Here is a 25312-nt window from a genome sequence, read left to right on the forward strand (position 1 = left end):
GCTACTTATTTGAAGTTTCAAGGTGGATGATTCTATATTTCACTTTAGTTTCTAGTTCATGCAACCGCTGAAACTGAATCAACAGTCATCAGATATGACTTCTCTAAGAAAGCATAAGTAAAACTGAATTCACTTCAGCTGGTATAATCTATTATAGTGAATTGTTCATCTCCTTCATGGCCCTAGGATTCCTACCTACCTACTTATTGTTTAGAACTGTCTTCTCAGGAAGAGTGCTCCACTAAAGAAAGTCAAGTCTTTATTTAACTTACCAATACATTCACAATGACAAGTAAATTGCCTGGAGCAGAGATATTTAAAACGATTTATGAATAAATGGAATTAATGTTCCTTTTGGATTTGAAAGCAGATTAAAGGTTTAAGGGCACTTTGTATCTCTTTGAGGGTTTGAGTAAGACCTGACTTTTACTGTAAAGATTTAAGTACCCTCTCCATCCCCATCAAACAAAAGAAATCAGAAGGCAAAGCTGACCATATTTATAAACAATAAATTTTGAAAATACAGCAATTATCATTGGATACATTTTAATTATTACGAGCTAAAAATGTAATTTCTCCCTATTCAAAAGTACAATTTTGCCAGGTGCAGTGGCTCATGCCTGCAACCCCAACATTTGGGAAGCTAAGGTGAGTGGATAACTTGAGGTCAGGAATTTGAGACCAGCCTGGCCAACATGGCAAAAACCAATCTCTACTAAAAATACAAAAATTAGCTGGGCATGGTGGTGCATGCCTGTAATCCCAGCTACTTGGAAAGCTGAGGCATGAGAATCACTTGAACTTGGGAGGCGGAGGTTGCAGTGAGCCGAGATTCTGCCACTGCACTCCAGCCTGGGTGACAGAGTGAGAATGTCAAAAACAAACAAACAAAAAAGTACAATTTCTTCTTATTGTTGAAACACAATCTTACAAAAATGACTCAATACATTGAAAAATGAAGCAGAAAGTCTTTGAAAGAATATTTACAAGCTTGAAGCCACATTATCAGTAGATGAGACCCAATTGACTGATATTGGGTCTAAATACAAGTTTCCTTTCCAACCTCCTGGGATTTCCGATGAGCCTATTAACACAGAAAAGGCATTTATTGATTTTCCTTTCTTAATTTGCAGTCTGACATGTCCCAGGCACAACAGATGTGTTCTTTCTTTCTCACATAGAGACTGATTCCTTGTGAATACTCCTTCACAGCCAGGCTAGAATTCTCCTGCTCAAGGTCTCTTTGATTTCCTATACCCAAACAGGTCTCCAGAAATTCTAGCTACTGATCAAGCCCAGTAAAGAATTTCAGTTCTTTGTGCTGAAAACACTGGAGATCTGCTGGATCATCTGCAGGATCATCTCATGAAGAACATTGGTGGCCTGAGCCTTTTGGAATTTGGTGCCATGCAGCTGCTCCAGGGGAAAATTGAAAACATTCTTGTTCTTCAGACAGGAAGAAAAGAAAGAATCTCCCAGTTTGGTGCAGAACTTTGAAGGTCACCTATTTATGGCAGCCCATGGCTCTGGGCTAGGCCACAGCTAAGGGTGCAGAGAGAACTGCAGAATATCATCCTCAGTGTCACTAGGGAAGAGTTTGGCAGGGTCATTGGTGGGATGCAGCTGGCTAGGTCATTTGAGTCTTTACCCGCCTGTCTCAGCACTTCCTTGTTGTGAGATTCTTACATAACCAGATTAGGATTTTCAGTTTTTGTACTTATCTCAACTTTATTTCCACTTTGTTCACCTTCTCTTCTATTTACGGGTCTCAGATAATGTCATGACCTCAACATTTCTTTTGTATTATGACAATGGAAATTAAACACACTCAGAAAATGGCAGAACTCTCAATCTAATAGGATATATCCATCCAAATGAGACTCAATGTTGAAATAAAAGCCTATCTGAGTCTCAATCTATGTCTCTTTTAAAATTCTAATAATGGTACTTAGAGGTCTCATCTTGGACATTTTTACTTCTTAAACTGCACTGAAATACATGTTTCCTCACTTCTCTGCATTTCCCTTTTAATGAACTAATACACTGGATTTGATTTCTTCCACCTTTCTTTACAAGAGCCACAGCTCATAATCTGTAGATAACGGTGGCATAAAACTTGAAAACCCAGGGTTAAGTCATCCAGTTGTCTTTATTCTGTCACTAAAAATGTCTTACTGCATATATGTGACAGACAATAGGCTTGGTAATTTGGATTAAGAGATAAGTAAAACAGGATGATAACTACCCTCCATGGATTCAAAGAATGGCATTTAAGACATGATTGTGATTAATTAAACACTAGCATGCTCAGTGCAGCCAAGAGGACGAACTAAAAGCTAATAAAGAGGGAAATTGGGAGGCAGCAGAAACTACCACTTTCTGACAAAATCTGTGGCTCCTAGGAGCTTAAACAATATCAGGTTTTCGTTTCCTCTTCTGCAAAATTGAGACAATTTTAATAGTTGTCACATAGGAAATTGAAAAGATTAAATAAAGTTTGCAAATTACTGGCTGAGACTCTGAACATGGTAAATGATAGTTACCTTTAATTTCAATGTAATAAATAACATAATCCTGTGTATAGTCCACATTTCACCAAATCCAGACAAGAGAAGTTTTGATTGCAGCTCCCCTAACATTCCTGAGGTCTAACACATTGATGTCCCAAACTCTGTCTGTAAAACTGTGAAGGAGTAGAGCCCAGGTTTCCATTGTCAGAGTAGTGCCTTGCACAGAAGAAAAATTGTACAGCCCCCGTGAAGCTTGTTCCAGGGAACCAGTGTCTCAGCAAGTTGTGACAGAAAACGACTGCTCTGTGAATAGTATAAATAAATAAAATAATCCCTTTACTCAGATTCAGTTAGTTTCAAATCACCATTGCTGATTATTTTTAGGCCCAAGTAAAAAATATTTTGTAAACCATTTTCCCAGTCTTTACAACTCTTTAATTCAACCCTAAAAGAAAAAGGTGATTTGAAACTAACTGAATATAGTATTATATAGTTACCTATAGACATATACAGAATATACACTTACATATTTATACATATTTAAATACATATAAATAAGTAAATGTTGTAATCAGTATATATGTTATAATTCCATATAAGGTATATATTGAAGTATATACATTAAAATATACAAATGTATACATATTTTTGTACATTATATTTACATATGGATTTTTAAATGTACAAAAACATATAAGATATATAAATATATATTCTTTTTTTTTTTTTTGAGGCAAAGTCTCACTCTTTTGTTCAGGCTGGAGTGCAGTGGTCCTGTCATACCTCACTACATCCTCAAACTCCTGGGCCCAAGTGATCCTCCCACCTTGTCATCCCAAATAGCTGAGACTACAGGTGTGAACTACCACACCTGGCTAATGTTTTGTTTTTTGGTAGAGATGGTGTCTCCTGTTGACCAGGCTGGTAAATCCTGGCTGCAAGCAATCCTCCTGCCTTGGTCATCTAAAGTGCTGGCATTATAGATTTGAGCCACCACACCAGGCCTATATATTCTTTATGTATATTTAAAAACATATGCTTAAATTATGTATACTTTTGTATTTAATAGTATACAAATTTAATATATTTTAATATATTAAGTATAATTTAATAAGCATATATTAAATTATATGATATTGTCAAAGTGTATATAGTACTTAAAGCTGTATATACTTAAGTATACATAATTATATTTACACATATTAAATACAAAATACATAATCTAAAAATGTAATATATATTTAATATAAGTATATAAACTTATGTTACATAAAATATATACACACATGTATTTCTGGAGGGAGGGGGATTGGAAATGGGACTATCTTGATTTTCAGCCATGGAAAAACACAATACTAAATTGAAAAAGCAAAAGAGAATATAGTCATGTATAAAGAATGAAAACATTTCCAGGCAAAAAATTTGGCCAAGGACTCAAATTGCAAAATCTTGGTTTATCTACCTGAAGTGGCATTCTATACTACATTCCATATTTTGGAAATCAAACTGAAATGGACACTACTATCACATGTAAAATGGATGGTGATAACAAGGTCATTCATATTTTCTGTGTGTGATGAGAACATAGAAATAATTACAGGAAAAAGATAGGTAACTATCACGTCTAAGACACACCAAAAAATGAAAGGCTGAAGTCAAACTTTGCTCCAATTCTATGCTCACTTTTGCCAAATTACTTCCCACCTGTGCAAACACTTTTTTTTCCAACCCTTTTTCTTTAGTTCTATCCAGGTATTACCCATCATGTCAGCTCTGTTTCTCAAAGCAAGTGGGTAAAATTAACACAGCAGTAAACTCTGCTGGCCTACAACATAAAAGGTATCAAACAGCAGGCAAGTCAAGTGACTCAGAGCCTTTTCACATCTCAGTCCTCCTACTCTAATGCGCTGGACTCTCCTCGCTTCTCCAGAAGCGCTGCCATTTTCTCCTTTAGTCCCTCTAGTGAGCCCTTCTAGATGTGGTCTCCCTGAGCTCTGAGACTTAGCTTATTGGTTTCATTCTTATTTAGCTCATGTCTCTAGCCTTGTCATGACTTAGTCTTACTTAGGCTTGTGCCAAACAGAAATCTAAAGCCTTATGGATATTTGAACAAAAGGGTAGACATATGCTGAGCTTTTCAAGGAGCTACTTATTAATATATTACTAGGGTGAACAGAGTTTTACAAGTACATTTAAGTTTATGAAGATACGTTCTCAAGAAGACAAAACTAGTATATAACATATGTAAGTAAACTGAGGCCTTTCTTAATCATAATGCAGCATACCAGGCATAAGCAAATGAAGGAGAGGAAAAGGAGATGAAAAGAAGGACAATGCCATGCTTTAGGCGGGACTGTACTTAGAAAATATTGATCAGACTCTAGAAATCAGCTTTAGTTTTTATGGCCAGAAATATTCCACAAAGCATGTAAGAGCTGAGGATTGAGAGTCCAATTTTCTGGATTCCAGCTGTGGCTCCACAACTCAATAGCTCCCTGTGCTTCTGGGTTTTTCTTTTGTAAATGGGGAAAATAGTGCAACCTATCACTATCTGCTTTGGTTACTGATACCTCTAGCGACTAAATAGGGCTGGGTACATAGTAAATATTCAATAAATATGAAAAATGAGGGTATTCCTTATTAGATAAAATTAGGGTAGATTTTGTCAGTGCTAAGAACAATATCTGATTGATAAGAAACACTAAACAGTTTAGCTACTTACTATTCTTTTTATTAATGTTATTTTTAGTATCTTTATTAAGTTTAAGGAAGTTTCCTTTGACATCATCTATTCCCTTTCTTCTTATTAATATTAAAGCCATGACAAGAAAAATGTTGATCTTCTGAGTTTATTTACCAGTGCAAAAATTAATTATTAGGGGTGCAAACAAATGGTAGATATTACAATGGCTTATGACCCTTCAAAGCTCCCCTCTAACAAAACCTTATCTCTTAGTACTTATGTTCTTTCATTGGATTTTCTTGTGTATCACATGAAGATCATTGACACCAGGGGAGAACTTGATGCAATTACACTTGTCCATTCTTCAGAGAGAATATTGTGCTTTCACAAATTTGCCTTTTTTGTGTACAACGTCTTGTGTGTGGTGTGTCTACCACAACTGTCAGTTAAGGCTGAATTCACCAAAACACCCACTGGACCAGTAATGATTACTTCTCTTCAAGCCCATTTCCATATGCTACCTTTGATCTACATCCTTTTTATAATTTTGCTCCAGCTCCTTCCCATCCCTTAATGTCCATCTTGCCTGGGCTGAATGTAGCTAAGTTACATTTTGTCATTTTTTTCTCCAGTGGGATATTGTTGTCATTCTTACATTTTTATCATATTTACTTATACATTTGTTTTCTTTTTGTCCCAATTAATTGGGATGCAAAAAGCAACAACTTTTGATTCCTATAAAAAAGGAAGTGAGAAAGATATATGGTGTCTTACATGTTATATAGAACAACTGTACTGTCCATTTATACTATTTACATACCATTATTGATATTTAGAAAAAAGATGAGATTTTTTAAAACTCAATTAGGATTGAAATGTCTCAATGGAAATTTGAGACTTTAATGTCAATAAATTTTTTTTAATTAATTGAAGTTTTCTCAATTGTATACTGTCATTAGGGATGAAATTGCTCCCAAAGCTGCAAAAATCAATTCCTGGGGTTGTGAAAAAGTCATATATATTACAATGGCTTATGACACTTCAAAGCTTACCTCTAGCAAATCACGACTCTTTATTATTTATTTTCTTTCATTTGGGTTTTCTTGTGTATCTCATGAACAGCATTGACATTGAGTTCAGGGAAGATACACAAAATGAATGCAAGACCAGAGCTACCAACCTATGTGGAATAGATGGCTGCCATTAGTGGACTTTCTCTCCATTATTTGTTCAATCCCAAAGTTATACCACGAGATGTGTCCTCCATTGGCATATGGGCTGCTATTGGCTGTCTTACTGATGTAGGTTATGTTTGATCCTCAGTGCTTCTGAATGTGTGATAGACTTTGAGAATAAAATTATTTAATTCTACTAAAGTTATTCAACACATCAATACTTAAGTCAAGGGCTGAAAAAAATTTGATTATACCTAGATGAATATCTAGCAGCCAGTCAAGTTTTAAATTATTTTCTGTATGAAGTAGAATTAAAAGTTACATACACTACAAATAAATATTGAGAAAATCATTTAATTATAAATAATTTTTAGCAGTTTTGAAATAATTTAAAGTGTTATATTGGTGTTATATATTTTTATAGATTGCAACTTTGTATATATAAATTATTCAATAATACTTATATCAGTAAATAAATTATACTAAAGGTTACTCAGAAAATTAAATTTTAAGGATTCAAGTCAAATGTCAGTAGATTTAAAATTCAAATTTTAGCTTAAAATTTTTTATTTAGTTATTCATAATTCTACCTTAAATTAAAAACCATATTTTCTACTTTTTCAAATGTATAAAATGCAGATATAAATGCAACATATAAATACATATACAATATATATGTGTTATTATCATGAGGGAATCAATTAGGTAAAATGATCTAGCCCTTGTGCCTGGGAGGTTGTCAGAGCAGACATCATGAGATCCTTCTCTTCATCAAGGCTCTGGAGGTAAGGAAAGGGAAGGCAATAGTGAAAAAAAAAATGGCTGAGAAACACTAGTCTAAGCCCACATAGAGAGTGCATAAAGGAAAGCAAAAACAGGAGTAAAAAGTAAGAGAGGGGAATTCAGAAAATGGAAACTAATATATTCCCTATTTAAGGTTATGCACAAAGCAAGGTCTTCAGAGAACCTAGAGCCCAAGGTGCAGAGTCACCCATGTCAACAAGCCCAGCAGCATCTGCAACATCTGTGATTGCCTTGCCCTTTTCTTTACTGATGGCCCTGGTGATGCTCAGCTGCAAGTCAAGCTGGTCTCTGGGCTGTGATCTGCCTCAGACCCACAGCCTGGATAACAGGAGGACTATAGTCCTCCTGGCACAAATAAGGAGAATCTCTCCTTTCTCCTGTCTGAAGAACAGACATGACTTTGAATTTCTTCAGGAGGAGTTTGATGGCAACCAGTTCTAAAAGGCTCCAGCCATCTCTGTCCTCCATGAGCTGATCCAGCAGACCTTCAACCTCCTCAGCACAAAGGACTCATCTGCTGCTTGGGATGAGACACTCCTAGACAAATTCTACACAGAACTTTACCAGCAGCTGAATGATCTGGAAACCTGTGTAATGCAGGAGGTGGAAGTAGGAGAGACTGCCCTGATGAATGAGGACTCCATCCTGACTGTGAGGAAATACTTCCAAAGAGTCACTCTCCATGTGACAGAGAAAGGAATACAGCCCTTGTGCCTGGGAGGTTGTCAGAGCAGACACCATGAGATCCTTCTCTTCATCAAGAAACTAGCAAGAAAGATTAAGGAGGAAGAAAAGACTCATTTATGTTATAACACAAGATGAATTGAATCAAATATTTCAAATGTTTTCACGAGTGTTAATCAACATCCTGTTCAGCTATACAGGTACTAAAGACTTACAGATGGCCATGCAGATGTATCTGCTTATTTAACTACTTATACAACTTAAATTATTCTTGCTCACATAGCATGTGCACCTTTATATTGTGAATTATGTAACAGGAATATGGTTTTTATATTTACTTAATGTATTTTACCTTATTTAATAAATGTTTACTATAGAAAATTCTCTTATTTGTTTATTCTTTAAATGAAACCCTAAGCCTGATTTTGCAACCTGATAAAAGTATAGGTGGCACAATTCATTTACTCGCCATTATTATATTCAAGTTATAAGTAAAAATGGACTCTGTCTAAGCCAGATTATATGCTGCCTCAGGATATCTAGGAGAACATAACAAATACAGTTTTTGCTTTCTGATGTCTTTGATTTTTGTAGGGAAAAATCCCTACAAATAGTAATTTTACTTAATATCAGTTATGTTAAATACTATAACAAAAAGAAGGATCAATGAATTTCTCTCAGCAGAAAGTAGACTGAGGCATGTAAGGCAATAGAAACTAATGCAGAGATATCCTCTATAAGTTGACTGGTAGAAATCTATGTGCAAATGTGCACTGTCAGTTTGTTATGTGAATTTGCAATTTACAAGAAATGCAACTGGGAGAGGTTCATAGGTGGTAACTGAAAGCACAGAAATGGAGGTGATCATGTGGGGAGAGAGTGTAAAGGGAGAAAAGTACTTAAATTTGGTTCTGAGAGCCTTCAACCCTTAAAGGAAGGGGAGAGAAGAGCCACAAAGAAAACAAGTGGAATGGCCATATGAGACTATGGACAATGAGAGAGAAAGGTGATGAAGCGTATTTAAGAAAATAAACATGCTTAGAAGAGTAGTCACTGGATTCATGAAGGGTGTGGATTGAAACTACCCACTGCAATGGAAAAATAGATGGCACTGGCAATTGCAGTGACAGCTGTTTTGGTAGATTTAATCAGCAGAAACCATAATGAAGAAGGTGGAAGTGTAAATAAGAGAAGGTAGGGAGAGAAGAAGGAAATAGGATGAAATCTTGAAAAAACGTAGGTTATTTTTTTCTGTACATAGGTTTTCCTTTTCTGCAATATTTTTTCTGGATAAATTTCATAGAATTGATGTAGTGACAAATTATATGATATGCTATATATACTTATTATAAATCATGACATTCAATAACTTATAATTTATTATTATTTTAATACTACATTGAATATCAAAGCTGCTCAGTGTTTGTTAATTTGTTGGGCTAGAATATATGACTAATTCAATGAAAATATTACATTAATACTGTTAATATAATAGTTACTGGAATTATTGGCTTTATTAATTAAGTTACTTACATCATTGATTTACTAGTTTTACTGCTGCTCTCTGGTGGATGTAGATACGATAAGAATTCTTTTATATTGGTAATTGGTAATTTTATCAGATTTTATGAATATTGGAGTCTTATATTGATCCCAAAATAACCAAATTACTATAAACATTACTGATAAACTTCCTTCACAAAAGTAAGAAATTGCATCAAAGAATCTCTTTCCCAATATACAGTGAAGAAAAAAAATTGGTCAAAACCAGTTGAAAATACAGCATGAACCATAGAAATTCAGACAGCAAGAAAAAGTTCTGTGTAATTCATGAGTAAAAGGAAATTTAACAATTTGCACAGAGATCCTGAATACAAAACTGACAAAATCACCTGTAATTTACATGAAAGAATTTGACATTAAAATTTCATTCTGCTTAGACGTAAGTGTGATGTTGATCAAGGCGTCTAATCTCTTTGAGCCTTAGTTTTCTCATAAATAGAACTATTTAGATACTTGTGAATATTAAAGGAACCCATGCAGTTTAAAGTACCTACCATAGTACCTCCCATTGAGTAAGGAGTTAAAATATGGGAGGTATTTCCCTATTTTTCTTCATTCAGCGGTAAATAAGAATATTATTTGTGTTTCTGTAAAATTCTTAGGAACTATGTCCTACCTTTTAATAACTGACCTCCCAGAAAGGCAGCCTAAAAAACTAGATTCTGTTATCTGTAGAGAGGCTGAAAAATGGTTACTCCTCATTTCAAAGAAATGTCCTATTTATATGCAGTCAGGGAATGGTGGCTTGTATAAATACATGACACAGGAGAATAAGCATGTAGATCGAAGTGCAGAAGACACATGATGTTTATTTACTGATTCAGGCACCTTACACATTCCCTCCCTGGCTCTCAGCATTCCAGGATGCACTCTTATATCACTAGGGATTCCTTCCTCTCCAGGGTGGATTCCCCATGGGACCCAGGTCATTCACTCCCTTCATTTTCCTGCCCATTCACACAGCTGCTTTCAGTTCTGTTGTGCTTTTGACCTCATGGGTTCCCAAATGAGCAAAATGCCACAAATGCTAAGCAGAAGTGAAATAAAATTTCTAGGTTTTGCAGAAACATCTATAAGAGAGGTTTTTCTGAATTTCCGTTGACTATAATGTAATAGTAGCTTAGCAAAAAGGAAAGAGAAAAGACAATCCAGTTTATGTGTGTGCTCCTGAAAACCTCTCAGGGGAAGATGGTCAAAGGTGACAAGGGCAGCCACCAAGACTAGAAGGCTGATTTATTCAGAAACCCTATCACTTCTGGGGATTTATCTTTATGTGGAAAAAGGCTACTTCTTGGCAAGAACAGATTCAAATATTGTCATAAGCTTGTTTCCTACCCTGTTTGTTTCCTTACAAAGACAGTGACTCTCCAGCTTCAGGCAGGGCAGGGAATCCTTAGGATTGGCAGTTAGAGAAACAGAGAGGGTTGTACCCCTGCCTAGAGTCTATGGTGCAAAGCAGTCTACCCTCCTTGGAATCACCCCTTCTACATACTTTGGGACTCCAAGGGATAGGCAGAGCTGCCAATCTTGGCATGGAACTCAATGGTCATTGTAAAAATCTCATGTTAATAGGGCGCATTAAACTCTCAACAGTACAATCTTAGTTTCACAGATTCATTCCTAATATCAGACTTCAAATATTAACAAATAGTAGAATACTTTCACTGTTGCTTTGAATAATGATTTTGACATCTCTTTTACTTAGTAGTAAAAACACTGCCTAGGTAGCAAAAAACAGAAGTTTCAGGAAAGCTGAGGAATATGAAAGAATAGTGTCATTTTACCTGAGAGCTAGTATAACTTATTTATTCAAATATATCAAATTTGGTATAATTTTAGAGGCATTCTTATAATAGGCACCATATTTTTACGAAGGTATTTCACCAGGAAGTGCATGAATTGCTAAGATAGCAGGGAGGGAGGGCCTGCAACTGCAGAGGGGACTCGAATGTTTTCCTTAGGCTGTACACTCAACATTTGAATTTGCTGCTTTCCAAATGGGAGTTGACCCGAGCCTTAGATAAAGTTCAACACATTTTGTCCTTTGTAGACTTCTTCTGTCCTCCAGAGGGGAGGATGAAGAAATTTAGGAGGTGGACATGGCATAGCTTTCCACGCTGTATATGTGAGGGTTCTCCAGAGAACAGAACAAAGAGGATGGAGAGAGAGATATTTATTTTAAGAAATTGGATCACATAATTGTGCAATCTTGGCAGATTCAAATCTGTAGGGTAGTCTGGCAGGGTGGAGACCATGGACAAAGTGGCAATTGGAGTCCAAAGGTAGTCTGCTGGCAGAATACCCTCTTCTTCAGAGGAGGTATATCTTTCCCTATTAAGGCCTTCAACTGATTGGAGGAAGCCCACCCACATTATGGAGGATAGTCTGCTTTACTCAAAGTCTACTAATTTAAATGTTAATCTGATCTAAAACATATCTTCACAGAAACACCTAGAAGAATGTTTGGCCAAACATCTGGGTTCCCTGGCCTAGGCAAGTTGACATATAAAATTAACCATCATACCGCCCCTTTCTAATTGATGTCCTAACACTTTTCAAATATTATTCCTCTTCCATTCTTCGACAGTGGTTTGTGTGTTTTATATATTTTACATAATTTTCCTACCTTTTCTGTTTCTAGGTGAGCAAATCCTAAGATCAGGGTCCACTCCATCATCTTACTAGGAAAAGTCTCTTAGCCATGCTCTGTTTCATAGGAAGAAGTCAGAAATATTTGTACATTAAAAATAACCACATATTTTTGTAGTTTAGCTATTTTTCATGAGCTTACAATAACAGCCCAGGCCCCCTCTTCTTTATTTAAAATCTAATCTTATTTTCAAGTCTCCATTCCATCAAAATTTTATTATTATCTATGGCATAGAATGAGATTTTACATTGACTTCTGCCTTTATTCCCAATTCATCATTTTAGAACCACTTATGGAAAACTCCTTTCTGCCACATTAGCATTATATATATATATATTCCCAAATCTAATTACTACACATAATTTCAAAGACTATATACTTTAAAAGTTGGTTTATCTAATTTTCCCCTATATCACACTGTTTCCAGCATTAAAGACTCATTTCATTTTCTAGTAGGGATAGTTATGCCAAGAATTCTTCTTCTATACTTTTACATTATTATAATGTATTATTCCTGATTAAATTCATATTTTATCTACCATGTAAAGCATAAACTTCACAAAAAATCACTGGCCCTTGAGGATGAACAAGTAACCAAATTGCAATGAATACAATATTCTGGGACAAAATCTTCATACAATGGAAGAGTAAAAGTGGATCAAGGAATTTCTTTTCCCCAATATCTAAGGTAGAGAATAGGTGAGCACCAGCAAAAAATACAACAGCATGCACCTGCACCAATAAAATAAAGACAAGGGATCAAGACAGATGTTTAATTCTGGAGTCAAAGCATGTTTTAAAACTTAATAGAATTCTAAAATATGAATTGTCCATAATATGCAATTCAGGACTCTACATTGTATCTTGATTCTGCCACCAATTATGTATAATCTTGGGAAATTCACTTAACTTCTCTGAGCCTCAGTCCCCTTAAGTAAATATAGGGTAGAAATATTCATACAGTTGTATTAAACAAACTAAAACATTTTAAAGCACTTAAGAGTATTTGCCACTGAGCGAGGGCTCAAATATGGTTATTTTCTATTTTTTATATAGATATAAATATCAGAATACTGAACTCTCCCACCTCCTTTCAGTAACATGACAGTCTAAACAACTGCATTCTAGGAAGTGTTCCTAGAAGACTGAAAAATAGTCACCCTTCAGATGAAAGATTAGTCTGAATTGTATATTCAGTCAGGAAAACGCAACTTGTAGAAATATCTGAAAGATAAGTTAATCTCCTAAACTGAAGTAAAATAGACCTGCACATAGTACCCATTTTTCAAGTCCGATATCTGACATACTTCCCCCTTTCCTCCCTGTTTGTCTGGATCCCATTCTTCACTCCCATATCACGTTAGTTTCCGTCCTCTTCCTTTAGAAATCCCCAGTGTTCTCTCCTCTTCACTCCTCATTAACCTGCACTGCCTATTCATAGAGCTGATTTCAGTCCTCTTGTGGGTTTTGTCCTTCAATTTCCCCTTAAGAGTACAAAGCCACTAATTAAAAGCAGAAGTTGAATGAAAGTTCTAGGTTTTTCAGAAACTCTTATATATAAAAAACCTCTTTTTATTTTCGTCTGATGACTATTTCCAGAAATGAGGGAATGCCCCTGTTACAACAATGTAACAGCAGCTGTAGGAAAATAAAAGGCAGGTTCCGTTTTACTTGGGGGCTATTACAACATTAACAGAAGCAGGCAGCCACCTACTGGCCATGACAGAACAAGACAGCAGCCAGGTCTGTGGGGAGCAGGCTTTTCTGTTTATGCAGAAGTGTGTTCCTGGCAGGAGATTTTTCTTCAGAGCTAAAAAGAGTCTCTTTCCTGTCAGGAACTGACCCCAGTACTGAAATAAGCCCATTTCCTTAGGTTTTGTATCACACAGAGAGAAAATACTCCCAGCTTCAGGCAGGGCATATTCTCTAAGGGCAATGAACAGCTATGAGGAGAGAGAAAGAGACAGAATGTTTCCCTTGCCTCCAGCCTGCCCAACCTCCCAGGGCCTCCTGTCTAATCCCTCCCACTACGTATTCTGCTACGTTAGGAATCAGTACAGCCTGCCAATCTGGGTGTAGAACTGCAAGAGAAACCAGGAAAAAAACCTCCTGTTTGAAGCTACATTAGCTCTTTCTTAAGACTAAGCTGCCAGTTTTACAAATTCCTTCCTATTATCAGATTCTGTCCCTTGACTTTATAATCAGGAGAAAATTCTTACTCTCACTTTGAATAATGAATGAGCTTGCATCAGTTCTACCTAGACTTAGTAGTTAGAGCACTAGCGTAAGTAAAGGAATTTCAGAGATTACAGTGATTGCCAGTTGACACCTGTGCACTATCTATTTGGGTAGAATTGAAATATACTAAGGTAACCTGCTCAAAATTGTAATTGACGAAGTTCCTCAGGAAACGTGTGTAAATTGGCCCCATGTGAATTTCTCAGGCAGCAGGGTGGGGTTTCAATTTGGAAGGCATCTCTCAAATCTCTACCTCAGGTTAGAGACCCAACCATTAGATTGCTTCTATCCTTTTGATGGGTTAGAGGACGTTAATTTACATGTTAAAGGGTTTTTGTCCCTTACCTTCCTTTCCTCCCCCACCACTTATGGGGAACCAGAACAGGAGCAGGAGCACACAGCCTGCCTGCCCTCCCTTCCTCTCTCTTCTTTTCTTTTTTTTCTTTCTTTCCTTTTCTTTCCTTCCTTCCTTCCTTCTTTCCTTCCTTCTTTCCTTTCCTTCTCTTTCTTTCTTTTTCTTTCTTTTCCTTCTCTTTCTTTCTTTTTCTTTCTTTTCCTTCCTTCCTTCCTTCCTTTGCTTTCTTCTCTTTTTCTTTTCTTTCTTTTCTTTCTTCTGTCCTTCTTTCGTAAACCTATCTCTGTCTTTGTAATTGTATAAAAACTTCAAATATTATGACCCCTTTAATTCTTTCATTGATTTTTTTATGTGCTTTTTTTTTCCCATTACTTTTTAGGGTGCAAATATTTCATGACTTGGCTCATTACTGGCACCTTGACCTGGAAATCTCAATAGCCATATCTTGTTTTATATCTTGGAGATACTAATTTGTTATATATTCTACAGTATTGGGGAACTGAGCAGCAGATCTGGACCGACTGTGCAGGGGTGTCGTAGGCAGCGTGAGCGCTGAGCTGGCCGCCCCACCCACGTCCCACTGTGGACTTGATTTTACTTTTCTTACCCTCACCCCAGCCAAAGCACATCTAGTAGATCTAGAAGGGGTGTGGAGAGTAGGGATCAGTGCTCCCGTGCCTAGGGAGACAGGGCGAGGGATTACTATGTAGCAACAACTGGAGACAGCCATGTTTTTCAAGCCTCAGAAGCAAGGGTAGGAACTTGGCTTTGCTTCCAGTCTTCCTGCCAGGTGATTCATGAGCTGCAGAGGTCAACACCTATTGAAGCCCAATCCAGCACAACCATGGTAAACGGAGACAACCCCTGTCCTTCTGAATGGAGGCACAGATGCAATTCTGCATTCTTACCAGCTCTTTGGGTGCAGAATCTCATCTGTGCCTCTATTCAGAAGCTTCCAAGTTCTAATTCCACTAGAAGAGACTGCAGAAGGGACAGGGCTCTCTCATTTATTTTAGCAACCGAAAGTACACATCATGAAATTAAAGACAGACCTCAGGAGACTGAACAATTCCAACAGGAGCCCTAAGTCAACTGTTCAAATCATTGTGATCAGGAGAGAAGACTGAAGTGAATGCTGACAGCACATGTTCTCTAACAGAGATGTGGCCAACATCAGTGTCCCCAGCATGGGTGACCTTGATGCTCTCTCAACTTGAAAGAATTGGAAGTGGCAAGAATTACTCCAGTGCCAGCTGCAAACTTCTACTTCCTCCCTAGGGCCCAGCAAGTCATCCCAGTGCAGGAATCTCATGAATTTTGGTCATGATGGAGACTTTGTTCAAAACAAAACAAAATGAAACAATACCTTAACAGAGCAGAGATAGGCAGGTGTTTGAGTACATTTACTAGCAAGAGAGGGAGGGGACAGAGCCTTCCCATGAGGACAGGTATTATTAATGTTGACATTGCAAGATCACAATTTCTAATGAAGCAAAGACGTTTGCAAAAGTCAGCCTTGACTTGTTCCTGATCTTAAAGGAAAAGCTTTCCATTTTTCACCATTGACTACAATGTTAGCTGTGGGATTTTTATATATGGCCTTTATCATTTTGAGGTAATTTGCTTCTATTTCAACTTCATTGAGTGTTTTTATCATGAAAGGGGAATTTTGTCAAATGCTTTTCCTTCATCTGTTGAGATAATCATGCATTTTTTTCTTCATTAGTTAATGCAGTGTGATACATAGATTGATTTTTCATGTATTGAGCTTTGTACTCCAGAACTAAGTCCCACTTGGTCATAGTGTATAATCATTTTAATGTGCTATAGAATTTGGTTTGCTTGTGTTCTGTTGTGGATTTTTGCATCAATATTCAACAGGGATTTTAGTCTATGGTTTTCATTTCTTATAGTATCTTAGTCTGGCTTTGATTTCAGAGTAATGACAGCCTTATCAAATGATATTGGAAATCTGCCTTCCTCTTCAGTGTTTTGGAAGAAATTGAGAGGAATTAGTGATACTTTTTAAAATGGCAGGTAGAGTTCTGCAGTGAAGCCACATGATCATGGGCCTTTTTTGTTGGTAGTGGTGGGTAAGTTTTTGTATATTAATTAAATCTCCTCACAAGTAATAAGTTGGTTCAAATGTTTTATTTCTTCATGAATTAGTATGTTTCTAAGAATTAATCAATTTCTTCTAGGTTATATAATTTGTTGGTGTTTAATTGTTTATAGGACTCTTTTGTGAGCCTTAACGTTTTTGAGAGTTGACAACGTTCTAGCAGCCCTTGCTCTCAGCGCCTCAGCGTCCACTCTGGTGGCACTTGAGAAGCCCTTCAGCCCGCCACTGCACTGTGGGAGCCCCTCTCTGGGCTGGCCGATGCCAGAGCCAGCTCCCTCTACTTGCCGGGAGGTGTGGAGGGAGAGGTGTGGGCAGGAACCGAGGCTGCACAAAGTGCTCCCAGTCCAGCGCGAGTTCCGGTGGGCATGGGGAGCGGGGGTGGCGCGGGCTGCACTGCCAGCCCAGGGCAGTGAGGGGCTTAGCACCCTGGCTGGCAGCTGTAGAGGTTGCACCTGGTCCCCCAGCACTGCCAGCCGGCATGCACCCTGCTCGAATTCTAGCCGGGCCTCAGCTGCCTCCCCACTGGGCAGGGCTCAGGACCTGCAATCCGCCATGCCCCAGCCTCCCCCCACCACTGTGGGCTCCTGTGCCGCCCGAGCCTCCCCGACCAGTACCGCTCTGTGTGCTGCAGCGCCCAGTCCCATCGACCGCCCAAGGGCTGAGGAGTGCAGGCACGCAGTGCAGGACTGGCCGGCAGCTCTGCCTGCAGCCCTGGTGCAGGATCCACTGGGTGAAGCCAGCTGGGCTCCTGGATCTAGTGGGGACTTGGAGAACTTTTATGTCTGGCTAAAACAGCCACTGATTGTGGACGCATCAATCAGTACTCTGTGTCTAGCTCAAGGTTTGTAAATACACCAATCAGTACTCTGTATCTAGCTAACCTAGTGGGGACTTGGAGAACTTTTCTGTCTAGCACTCTGTGTCTAGCTAAAGGATTGTAAACGCACCAATCAGCACTCTGTGTCTAGCTCTGGGATTGTAAATGCACCAATCAGCACTCTGTCAAAATGGACCAATCAGCTCTCTGTAAAACGAACCAATCAGCTCTCTGTAAAATAGACCAATCAGCTCGCTGTAAAATGGAACAATCAGCAGGATGTGGGTGGGGCCAGATAAAGGAATAAAAGCAGGCTGCTGGCTCCAACCAGCCGCAACCAGCTGGCGTCCTCTTGCACACTGTGGAAGGTTTATTCTTTTCCTCTTTAGGATAAATCTTGCTGCTGCTCACTCTTTGGGTCTACATTGCTTTTATGACGTGTTAACACTTATGAGCTGTTAACACTCCTGAAGCCAGCCAGACCGCGAACCCACCAGGAAGAAGGAACAACTCCAGACGTGCTGCATTTAAGAGCTGTAAGACTCACTGCGAAGGTCTGCATCTTCACTCCTGTCAGTGAAACCACGAACCCACCACAAGGAAGAAGCTCCAGACACATCTGAATGTCTGAAGGAACAAACTCCGCACACACCATCTTTAAGAACTGTTAACACTCACTGCGAGAGTCCGTGGCTTCATTCTTGAAGTCACCGAGACAAAGAACCCACCAATTCTGGACACATTTTGTACCATCAGTTGTAATCTCTTTTCTTGAATTTCTAGTTTTTGTTGAGTTATGTCTCTTTTTTCATAATCTAGTTAAGGGTTTGTAAATTTTTTCAAAAATTTAACTCAATTTTGTTAATTTTTTTCTGTTTTTCCATGCTCTATTTCATTAATTTTGCTCAGGTCTTTATTATTTCCTTCCTTCTCTTAGCTTTGGGTTTAGTTTGTTCTTTTTCTACTTAGAGTTTAAAGTTAGGTTGTTGATTGAATCTCTTCTATTTATGTTCTTATAGTTGTAAAAGTGTATGTAAAAGTGTATGCTTTTACAGCTGTAAATTTTCCACTTAGTACTGGTTTCCAAAACATTTGGAATGTTTTGTTTAAATTTTCATTTATCTTAATATATGTTTTAATTTCCTTTTTAAATTTGTGATCCTTGTATTTTTATCACATTTAGATATACATGTGTTTTCTTTCTGTTCCTGTGCATTGGGATGCAAAATCAGACCACTTTTACTTTCTAAAAAAAAGTGGAATGAAGAAAGAAAGATCTGGTCTTGTGAATGCTATATGGAAACATTGTACATTTCATTTGTTTTGTCATGCTCACCTCCCTTCATTAATATAAAATTGAATATATAAAGGAAAAGAACCTGGGGTAGAAAAACAAATTTGCACAGTAAAACACCACATGAAGAGAGGTTATACATAATTTCTCAATAGAATCTCAAGTGAACAAAGAAAAAAAATGCTGCTTTCCCAGTGTTGGATAGACTAAGAAAAATAGCTTGCTCAGAAATAATGAATATTCTCAGGATGTGATGATTAGCATGAACTCTAAAATCTAATAAAAATGATTGGATAAACTAGTAAAAGTTATCAATTTTTGCAAAATACATTTCTGAACAGAATACTCATCTATTAAAGAAACTTGTATGCCAATTTCAAAACTTTGCATATTTTAATTGTTAAATTATACGAAGAGTTTATTTTAATCATCAAAATAAGGGATAATAACATTTATTTGATTTATAAAAATCTGATTCTCCTGTGGAATGAGTGAGGTCTTCAAGGAGATAAGGCAGGCCCTATATGGCGGTACTATCAGTATACCAAAACTTGTTTGGCATTTTCTGTTTATTCTTAAACTCTCTCAAACTCCTGATAATTTGCCCATTTTATAATCACATTATTTTTTTTTTGCTCTTGAGATGTTTGAGTTCCTTGTGTATTCTGGATGCTAATTCCCTGTTAGAATTAAATGGGATTAACTCCTGATCCCATATTAATCAAGCTACACTTTGTCACTTCAGAACAGAGGGTGTCACTAGAGATGTGAAACCTCAGGATTTTAAGGTGAGATGGTACTGTGAAAAGGATGAAAATAATATTGGTTTTGTAATTTAAATTCCCACACTCATTATACCTGAATATAACTTGGATTTGCACTCCGAATATTGGCACCAACTGAAAGAATCATACCTAGTAAGAAAATAAGGTATGTTTTCCAAAAACATGTCCTTGTGAAAACATGGAAATCTAGATGACCTAGTGTTTGGTGATAACTTTAGATAAAATACCAAAAGTATGATTCATTTTAAAAAATGATACATTGGATTTTATTACAATTAAAACCTGCTTTGCAAAAGACACTGTCGTGAGAATTTGAAAAGCCACATACTGGGAGAATATATTTGCAAAGACATCTAATAAATGGCCGTTATCCAAAATATACAAATAATACATATACATATAAAATGGAGTACAATTGACACATTTAAAAAATGATATCCTGTCATTTGAAACAACATGGATGGAACTGGAAGTCATTGTGTTAAGTGAAATAAGCCAGGCATAGAAAGACAAACTTCACATGTTCTCACTTACTTGTAGGAGCTAAAAATTAAAACAATTGAACTCATGGAGATAGTGAGTAGAAGGGTAGTTACCAGAGTCTGAGAAGGGTAGTGGAGGAGGAAAGAGGGAAAGGCTAAGGGATACAAAAATACTGTTATATAGAATGAATAAGATCAAGTTTGATAGCATAACATTGTGACTACAGTCAACAATAATTTATTGTACATTGAAAAATAACTAAAAGAGTATAATTACATTATTTGTAACACAAAGAAAGGATAAAACCTTGAGGTGATTTACCTATTTACCCTGATGAAATTATTACTCATTGTATGCCTGTACCAAAACATCTCATGTATCCCTTAAATATATACTTCTATATACCCAAAAAAATTAAAAATTAACATATATATGTGTGTATGTGTATGTGTGTGTGTGTATATATATACATATATTCAAAGAATACTTAAAACTCAGCAATAAGAAAACAAACAACCCAATTAGAAATTAGGAAAAAACCTCCGAATATACTCCTAACCAAACTAGATATAAAGATGGAAAATAACATATGAAAATATGCTCAGCATCATACACTACTAGGGAATTGCACATTAGAATAATAATGAGATACCACTACATACATATTAGAATGGCTAAATTCCAAAACATTGACAACACACACATTAAGTTGGGAGAAGTGTCCTTTGAGATAATCAATTCCCTTGTTTCTTCTAAGAGACATGATAAGAAAAACATTGACCTCTTGAGTTTATGTATACATTAAGGGAGAGCTTGGGAAATAACATTTAACCATTATGTGGAGAGTATACTGTAGTCTTTTAAATTTGCCTTTTTAATGCACAAACTCATGTGGTTGGTGTGTGTCCCATGACTCTCTGTGAAGGCTGTATTCAGCAAAACAAAAACACACCCTTGATCAGGAATGATTACTTTTCTTCTAGCCCATGATCATTTGCTGCCTTTGATCTACATCTGTTCCACTTTCTTGCCTCTTTTCTTCTCCATTCCTTAATCTCTACCTTGGCTGGGCTGAATGTGGGTAAGTTGCTTTTTGTCCTTGTTTTTTCCCATTAATATATTGCTTCCTTTTTATACTTTTATCAAATTTAGATATACATTTGTTTTGGGGTTTCTTTTGTCCCACTTCTTTAGGATGCAAAAAGTGGACGACCTTTGTTTTCAATAAAAATGAAAATGAAAATGAGAAATAAAGGTTTCTGCTGTTCTGCATGTAAAACAATTGTACAACACATTTATGTAATCACATTTACATCCTATTATGGACATTCAGGACAAAAAGGGTTTCCTTTAGTTTGATAAAAATGAACCAGAATTGGAACATCTGCAGGTCCTTTGGAAATTTAAATTTTAGTGCCAAAACATTTGTTTAATCAAATTAATGTTTTTTTTCTTAGCTACATATACTCATTCCGTATGATATTGCTCCCAACGGTGTAAAAGTTATTTCTGAGTGTGGAAACAAATCTCAGGTATTTCGGTGATTGGTAACACTCTAAAACTCAACTCTATCTGGCAAAACCTTATTCCTTAGTACTTTTTTTTCCAGTGGGTTTTCTTGTGTGTCACATGAAAAGCACTGACATTGAGTTCATGGAAGATACAAGGTATATAAGATCAGTGTTACACACCTATGTCAAATGGGTGCTGTGATTGGAGGAATTTCCAAGGTTTACTAGATGTCAAAGTCATATCATCTCAGGTGGCCTCTGTATACAAATGGGCTGTCAGCAGCCATCTTATGAATGTTGCTTATGTTTAATCCTTAGCATTTCTGACTGTGTTGTGGGCTTTAAGAATTAAATGCAAATACTTTATATTTTATTATTTAATTCTACTAAAGGTGTTCAAATACATCAATAATTGTCAAGCACTGAAGAGAAAAAAAATCTAGACAATATTTGGATGAATATCTAGCAGCTAGTGAAGTTAAACATTTTCGAACATGAAGGAAAATTAAAAGGTAAATAGACTAAAAGAAAATGTTAAAAAATTAAATTTTAATAGTCTTTAGCAGTTTTAAATGTTTTTAAGTATTTTATTGTATTAGGTATTATTATGTGTTTTTATAATTTGTTAATTTGCTGATGTAATTGAACATATTACATTTTATATAGGTAAATAAATCACTTTAAAGACACAAACAAATTGAGTTAAATGCCCATGGGTTTTAAATTTAACCATTAACTTTTAGCTTAAAAATTTCATTTGGTCTTTCTTTTCTTCTTTCTTTTCTTTTTTTTTTTTTTTTTTCTTTTTCTTTTTTTTTTTTTTTCTTTTCTTTTTTTTTTTTTTTTTTTTTTTGAGATGGAGCCTCACTCTGTCGCCCAGGCTGCAGTGCAATATTGCAATCTCGGCTCACTGCAACATCTGCCTCCCGGGTTCAAGCAATTCTCCTGCTCCAGCCTCCCGAGTAGCTAGGATTACAGGCACCTGCCACCATGCCCAACTAATTTTTGTATTTTTAGTAGAGATGGGGTTTCACCATGGTGGCCAGGCAGGTCTCGAACTCCTGACCTCGTGATCCACCTGCCTTGGCCTCCCAAAGTGCTGGAATTTTAAGTGTGAGCCACTGGGCCCAGCCCATTTGGTCATTCTTAACACTAAGTTGAATTAAAAGATTAAACTTTACACTCCTTATAAATAGATATGTAGAGTACCTCAACAAATATATGGGGTATCCCTGTTATTAAAACTTAATGGGACTTTGAATTAGAAAGAAATTTCTAAAAAGCCTATGGGGCAGGGAAAGAGGAGGTAATAATGAAAATAAAAGTGGTTGAGAAACTGCTCTATACCTGTGTAGACATGACACAAAGGAAAGCCAAAAGAGAAGTAGAAAGAAACATGAAGACGTTCAGAAAATGGAAGCTAGTATGTTCCCTATTTAAAACCTATGCACAGAGCAAGGTCTTCAGAAAACTTACAGCCCAGGGTTCAGGGTTACTCCTCATCAACCAGCCCAGCAGCATCTTCAGGATTCCCAATGGCATTGCCCTTTGCTTTAATGATGGCCCTGCTGGTGCTTAGCTACAAGTCAAGCTGCTCTCTGGGCTGTAATCCGTCTCAAACCCACAACATGAATAACAGGAGGACTTTGATGCTCATGGCACAAATGAGGAGAATCTCTCCTTTTTCATGCCTGAAGGACAGAAATGACTTTGAATTTCCCCAGGAGGAGTTTGATGGCAACCAGTTCCAGAAGGCTCAAGCCATCTCTGTACTCCATGAGATGATCCAGCAGACCTTCAATCTCTTCAGCACAAAGGACTCATCTGCTGCTTGGGATGAGACCCTCCTAGACAAATTCTACATTGAACTTTTCCAGCAACTGAATGACCTGGAAGCCTGTGTGATACAGGAGGCTGGGGTAGAAGAGACTCCCCTGATGAATGAGGACTCCATCCTGGCTGTGAAGAAATACTTCCAAAGAATCACTCTCTATCTGATGGAGAAGAAGTACAGCCCTTGTGCCTGGGAGGTTGTCAGAGCAGAAATCATGAGATCCCTCTCTTTTTCAACAAACTTGCAAAAAAGATTAAGGAGGAAGGATTGAAAACTGGTTCAACATGGAAATGATCCTCATTGACTATACATCATCTCACACTTTCATGAGTTCTTCCATTTCAAAGACTCATGTCTCTTATAACCACCACGAGTTGAATCAAACTTTTCTAATGTTTTCAGGAGTGTAAAGAAGCATCGTGTTTGCCTGTGCAGGCACTAGTCCTTTACAGATGACCGTGCTGATGTCTCTGTTCATCTATTTATTTGAATATTTATTTATTTAACTATTTTAAATATTTAAATTATTTTTTATGTAATATCATGTGTACCTTTACATTGTGGTTAACATAATAATATATGTTCTTCATATTTGGCCAATATATTAATTTCCATTTTCACTAAATTTTTACTATACAAAATTTTTTGTGTTTGTTTATTCTTTAAGATAAAATGCCAAGCCTGACTGTACAACCTGACTTAAAAATAGATGATTTAATTAAGTTACCTATCATAATTCTATTCAAGTTATAGAAAAATACATTTTTCCATACCAGGTTATATGTTGCCTTCAGGATATAAACATGAACATAAAAACTACAGTTCCTGTTCTCTTGTATATTTGACTTTTGTCCAGAAAGAAATCTAAAAATAATAATAATACTGAATTTATATCAGTTATGCTAACTGCTGTATAGTGAGGAAGTCAAAAAGCAATGAATTTTTCTTGGCAGAAGGTAGATTGAGACATGTCTGGAATTAAAAGAAGAGATATTCTCTATAAACTGACTTTCAAACATGTAATTGAAAATGTACATTTCTAGTCAGATATATGAGTTTGCAGTTTCCAAGGAATACCATATCTGGAAGTTCCTAACTGGCAATGGAAAGGCCAAAAATGAAGGCTGTCATTTGGGGAGCAAGTGGAGAGGGAAAAAAAAGACTTAAACTGGATTCTGAGGACCTTCCACGATTTTAAAGTAGGGGAACAGAAGAGACACAAAGAAAACAGAGGTGAAATACCTTAACAGCAGAAGGACAAGAGGGAATGGTGATAAAAGCATATTTAGAAAATAAATATGCTTAGAAAAAGAATCAATAGACTTACGAAAAATGTGAATTAAAACTGAGCACTACAGCAAGAAAAGAGATGGCAGTGCAGAGCTTACTGAGAGCTGGATTGATAGAATTAATCAGCAGAAGCCATTTTGGGGTAGGTAGAAGAATTAATGAGAAAAGAAAAATCAATATAACACATATAGAAAATTGTGGGAGATCTGCCTTTGTAAAGGTGGGAAGTAATAAGTTGGACTCCAGAAAAATGTGGATTATCTTTTATCTGCATAGTGTTTCCCTTTTGAAAATATATGTCACTGAATAAATTTCATAAATGTGATTCACTGGTAAATCACATTAATACATTTAATATTTTATATATTTAAAGCATAAAATATAACAAGAGTAATTAATCATTATTTTGATTAATACTCTGTTAATTGTCAGTAAAAACTGACACATTTCTATCAAAATAAAATCAGAAACTGGAAAAGAGATTCTCTTTCTCAATACTTTGGGAATGGGGAAT

At 36.6% G+C, this 25312-nt stretch overlaps 1 protein-coding gene and 1 pseudogene across 1 annotated transcript; both read left to right on the forward strand.

Annotated features, from left to right (window-relative positions):
• The first annotated feature begins 6911 nt into the window (after nucleotides 1–6911).
• Nucleotides 6912–8103, forward strand: LOC126937291 (interferon alpha-6-like; annotated as a pseudogene).
• Nucleotides 8104–22541: 14438 nt separating this feature from the next.
• LOC126937598 (interferon alpha-14) lies at nucleotides 22542–24143 on the forward strand. Its single transcript, XM_050761147.1, has one exon. It carries the CDS (start codon nucleotides 23120–23122, stop codon nucleotides 23777–23779), a length of 660 nt encoding a protein of 219 aa, XP_050617104.1. The 5' UTR covers nucleotides 22542–23119; the 3' UTR covers nucleotides 23780–24143.
• The last annotated feature ends 1169 nt before the right edge of the window (nucleotides 24144–25312 follow it).

Source organism: Macaca thibetana, chromosome 15, assembly GCF_024542745.1.
Source record: "Macaca thibetana thibetana isolate TM-01 chromosome 15, ASM2454274v1, whole genome shotgun sequence".
In the NCBI taxonomy this organism is placed as follows: Eukaryota; Metazoa; Chordata; class Mammalia; order Primates; family Cercopithecidae; genus Macaca; species Macaca thibetana.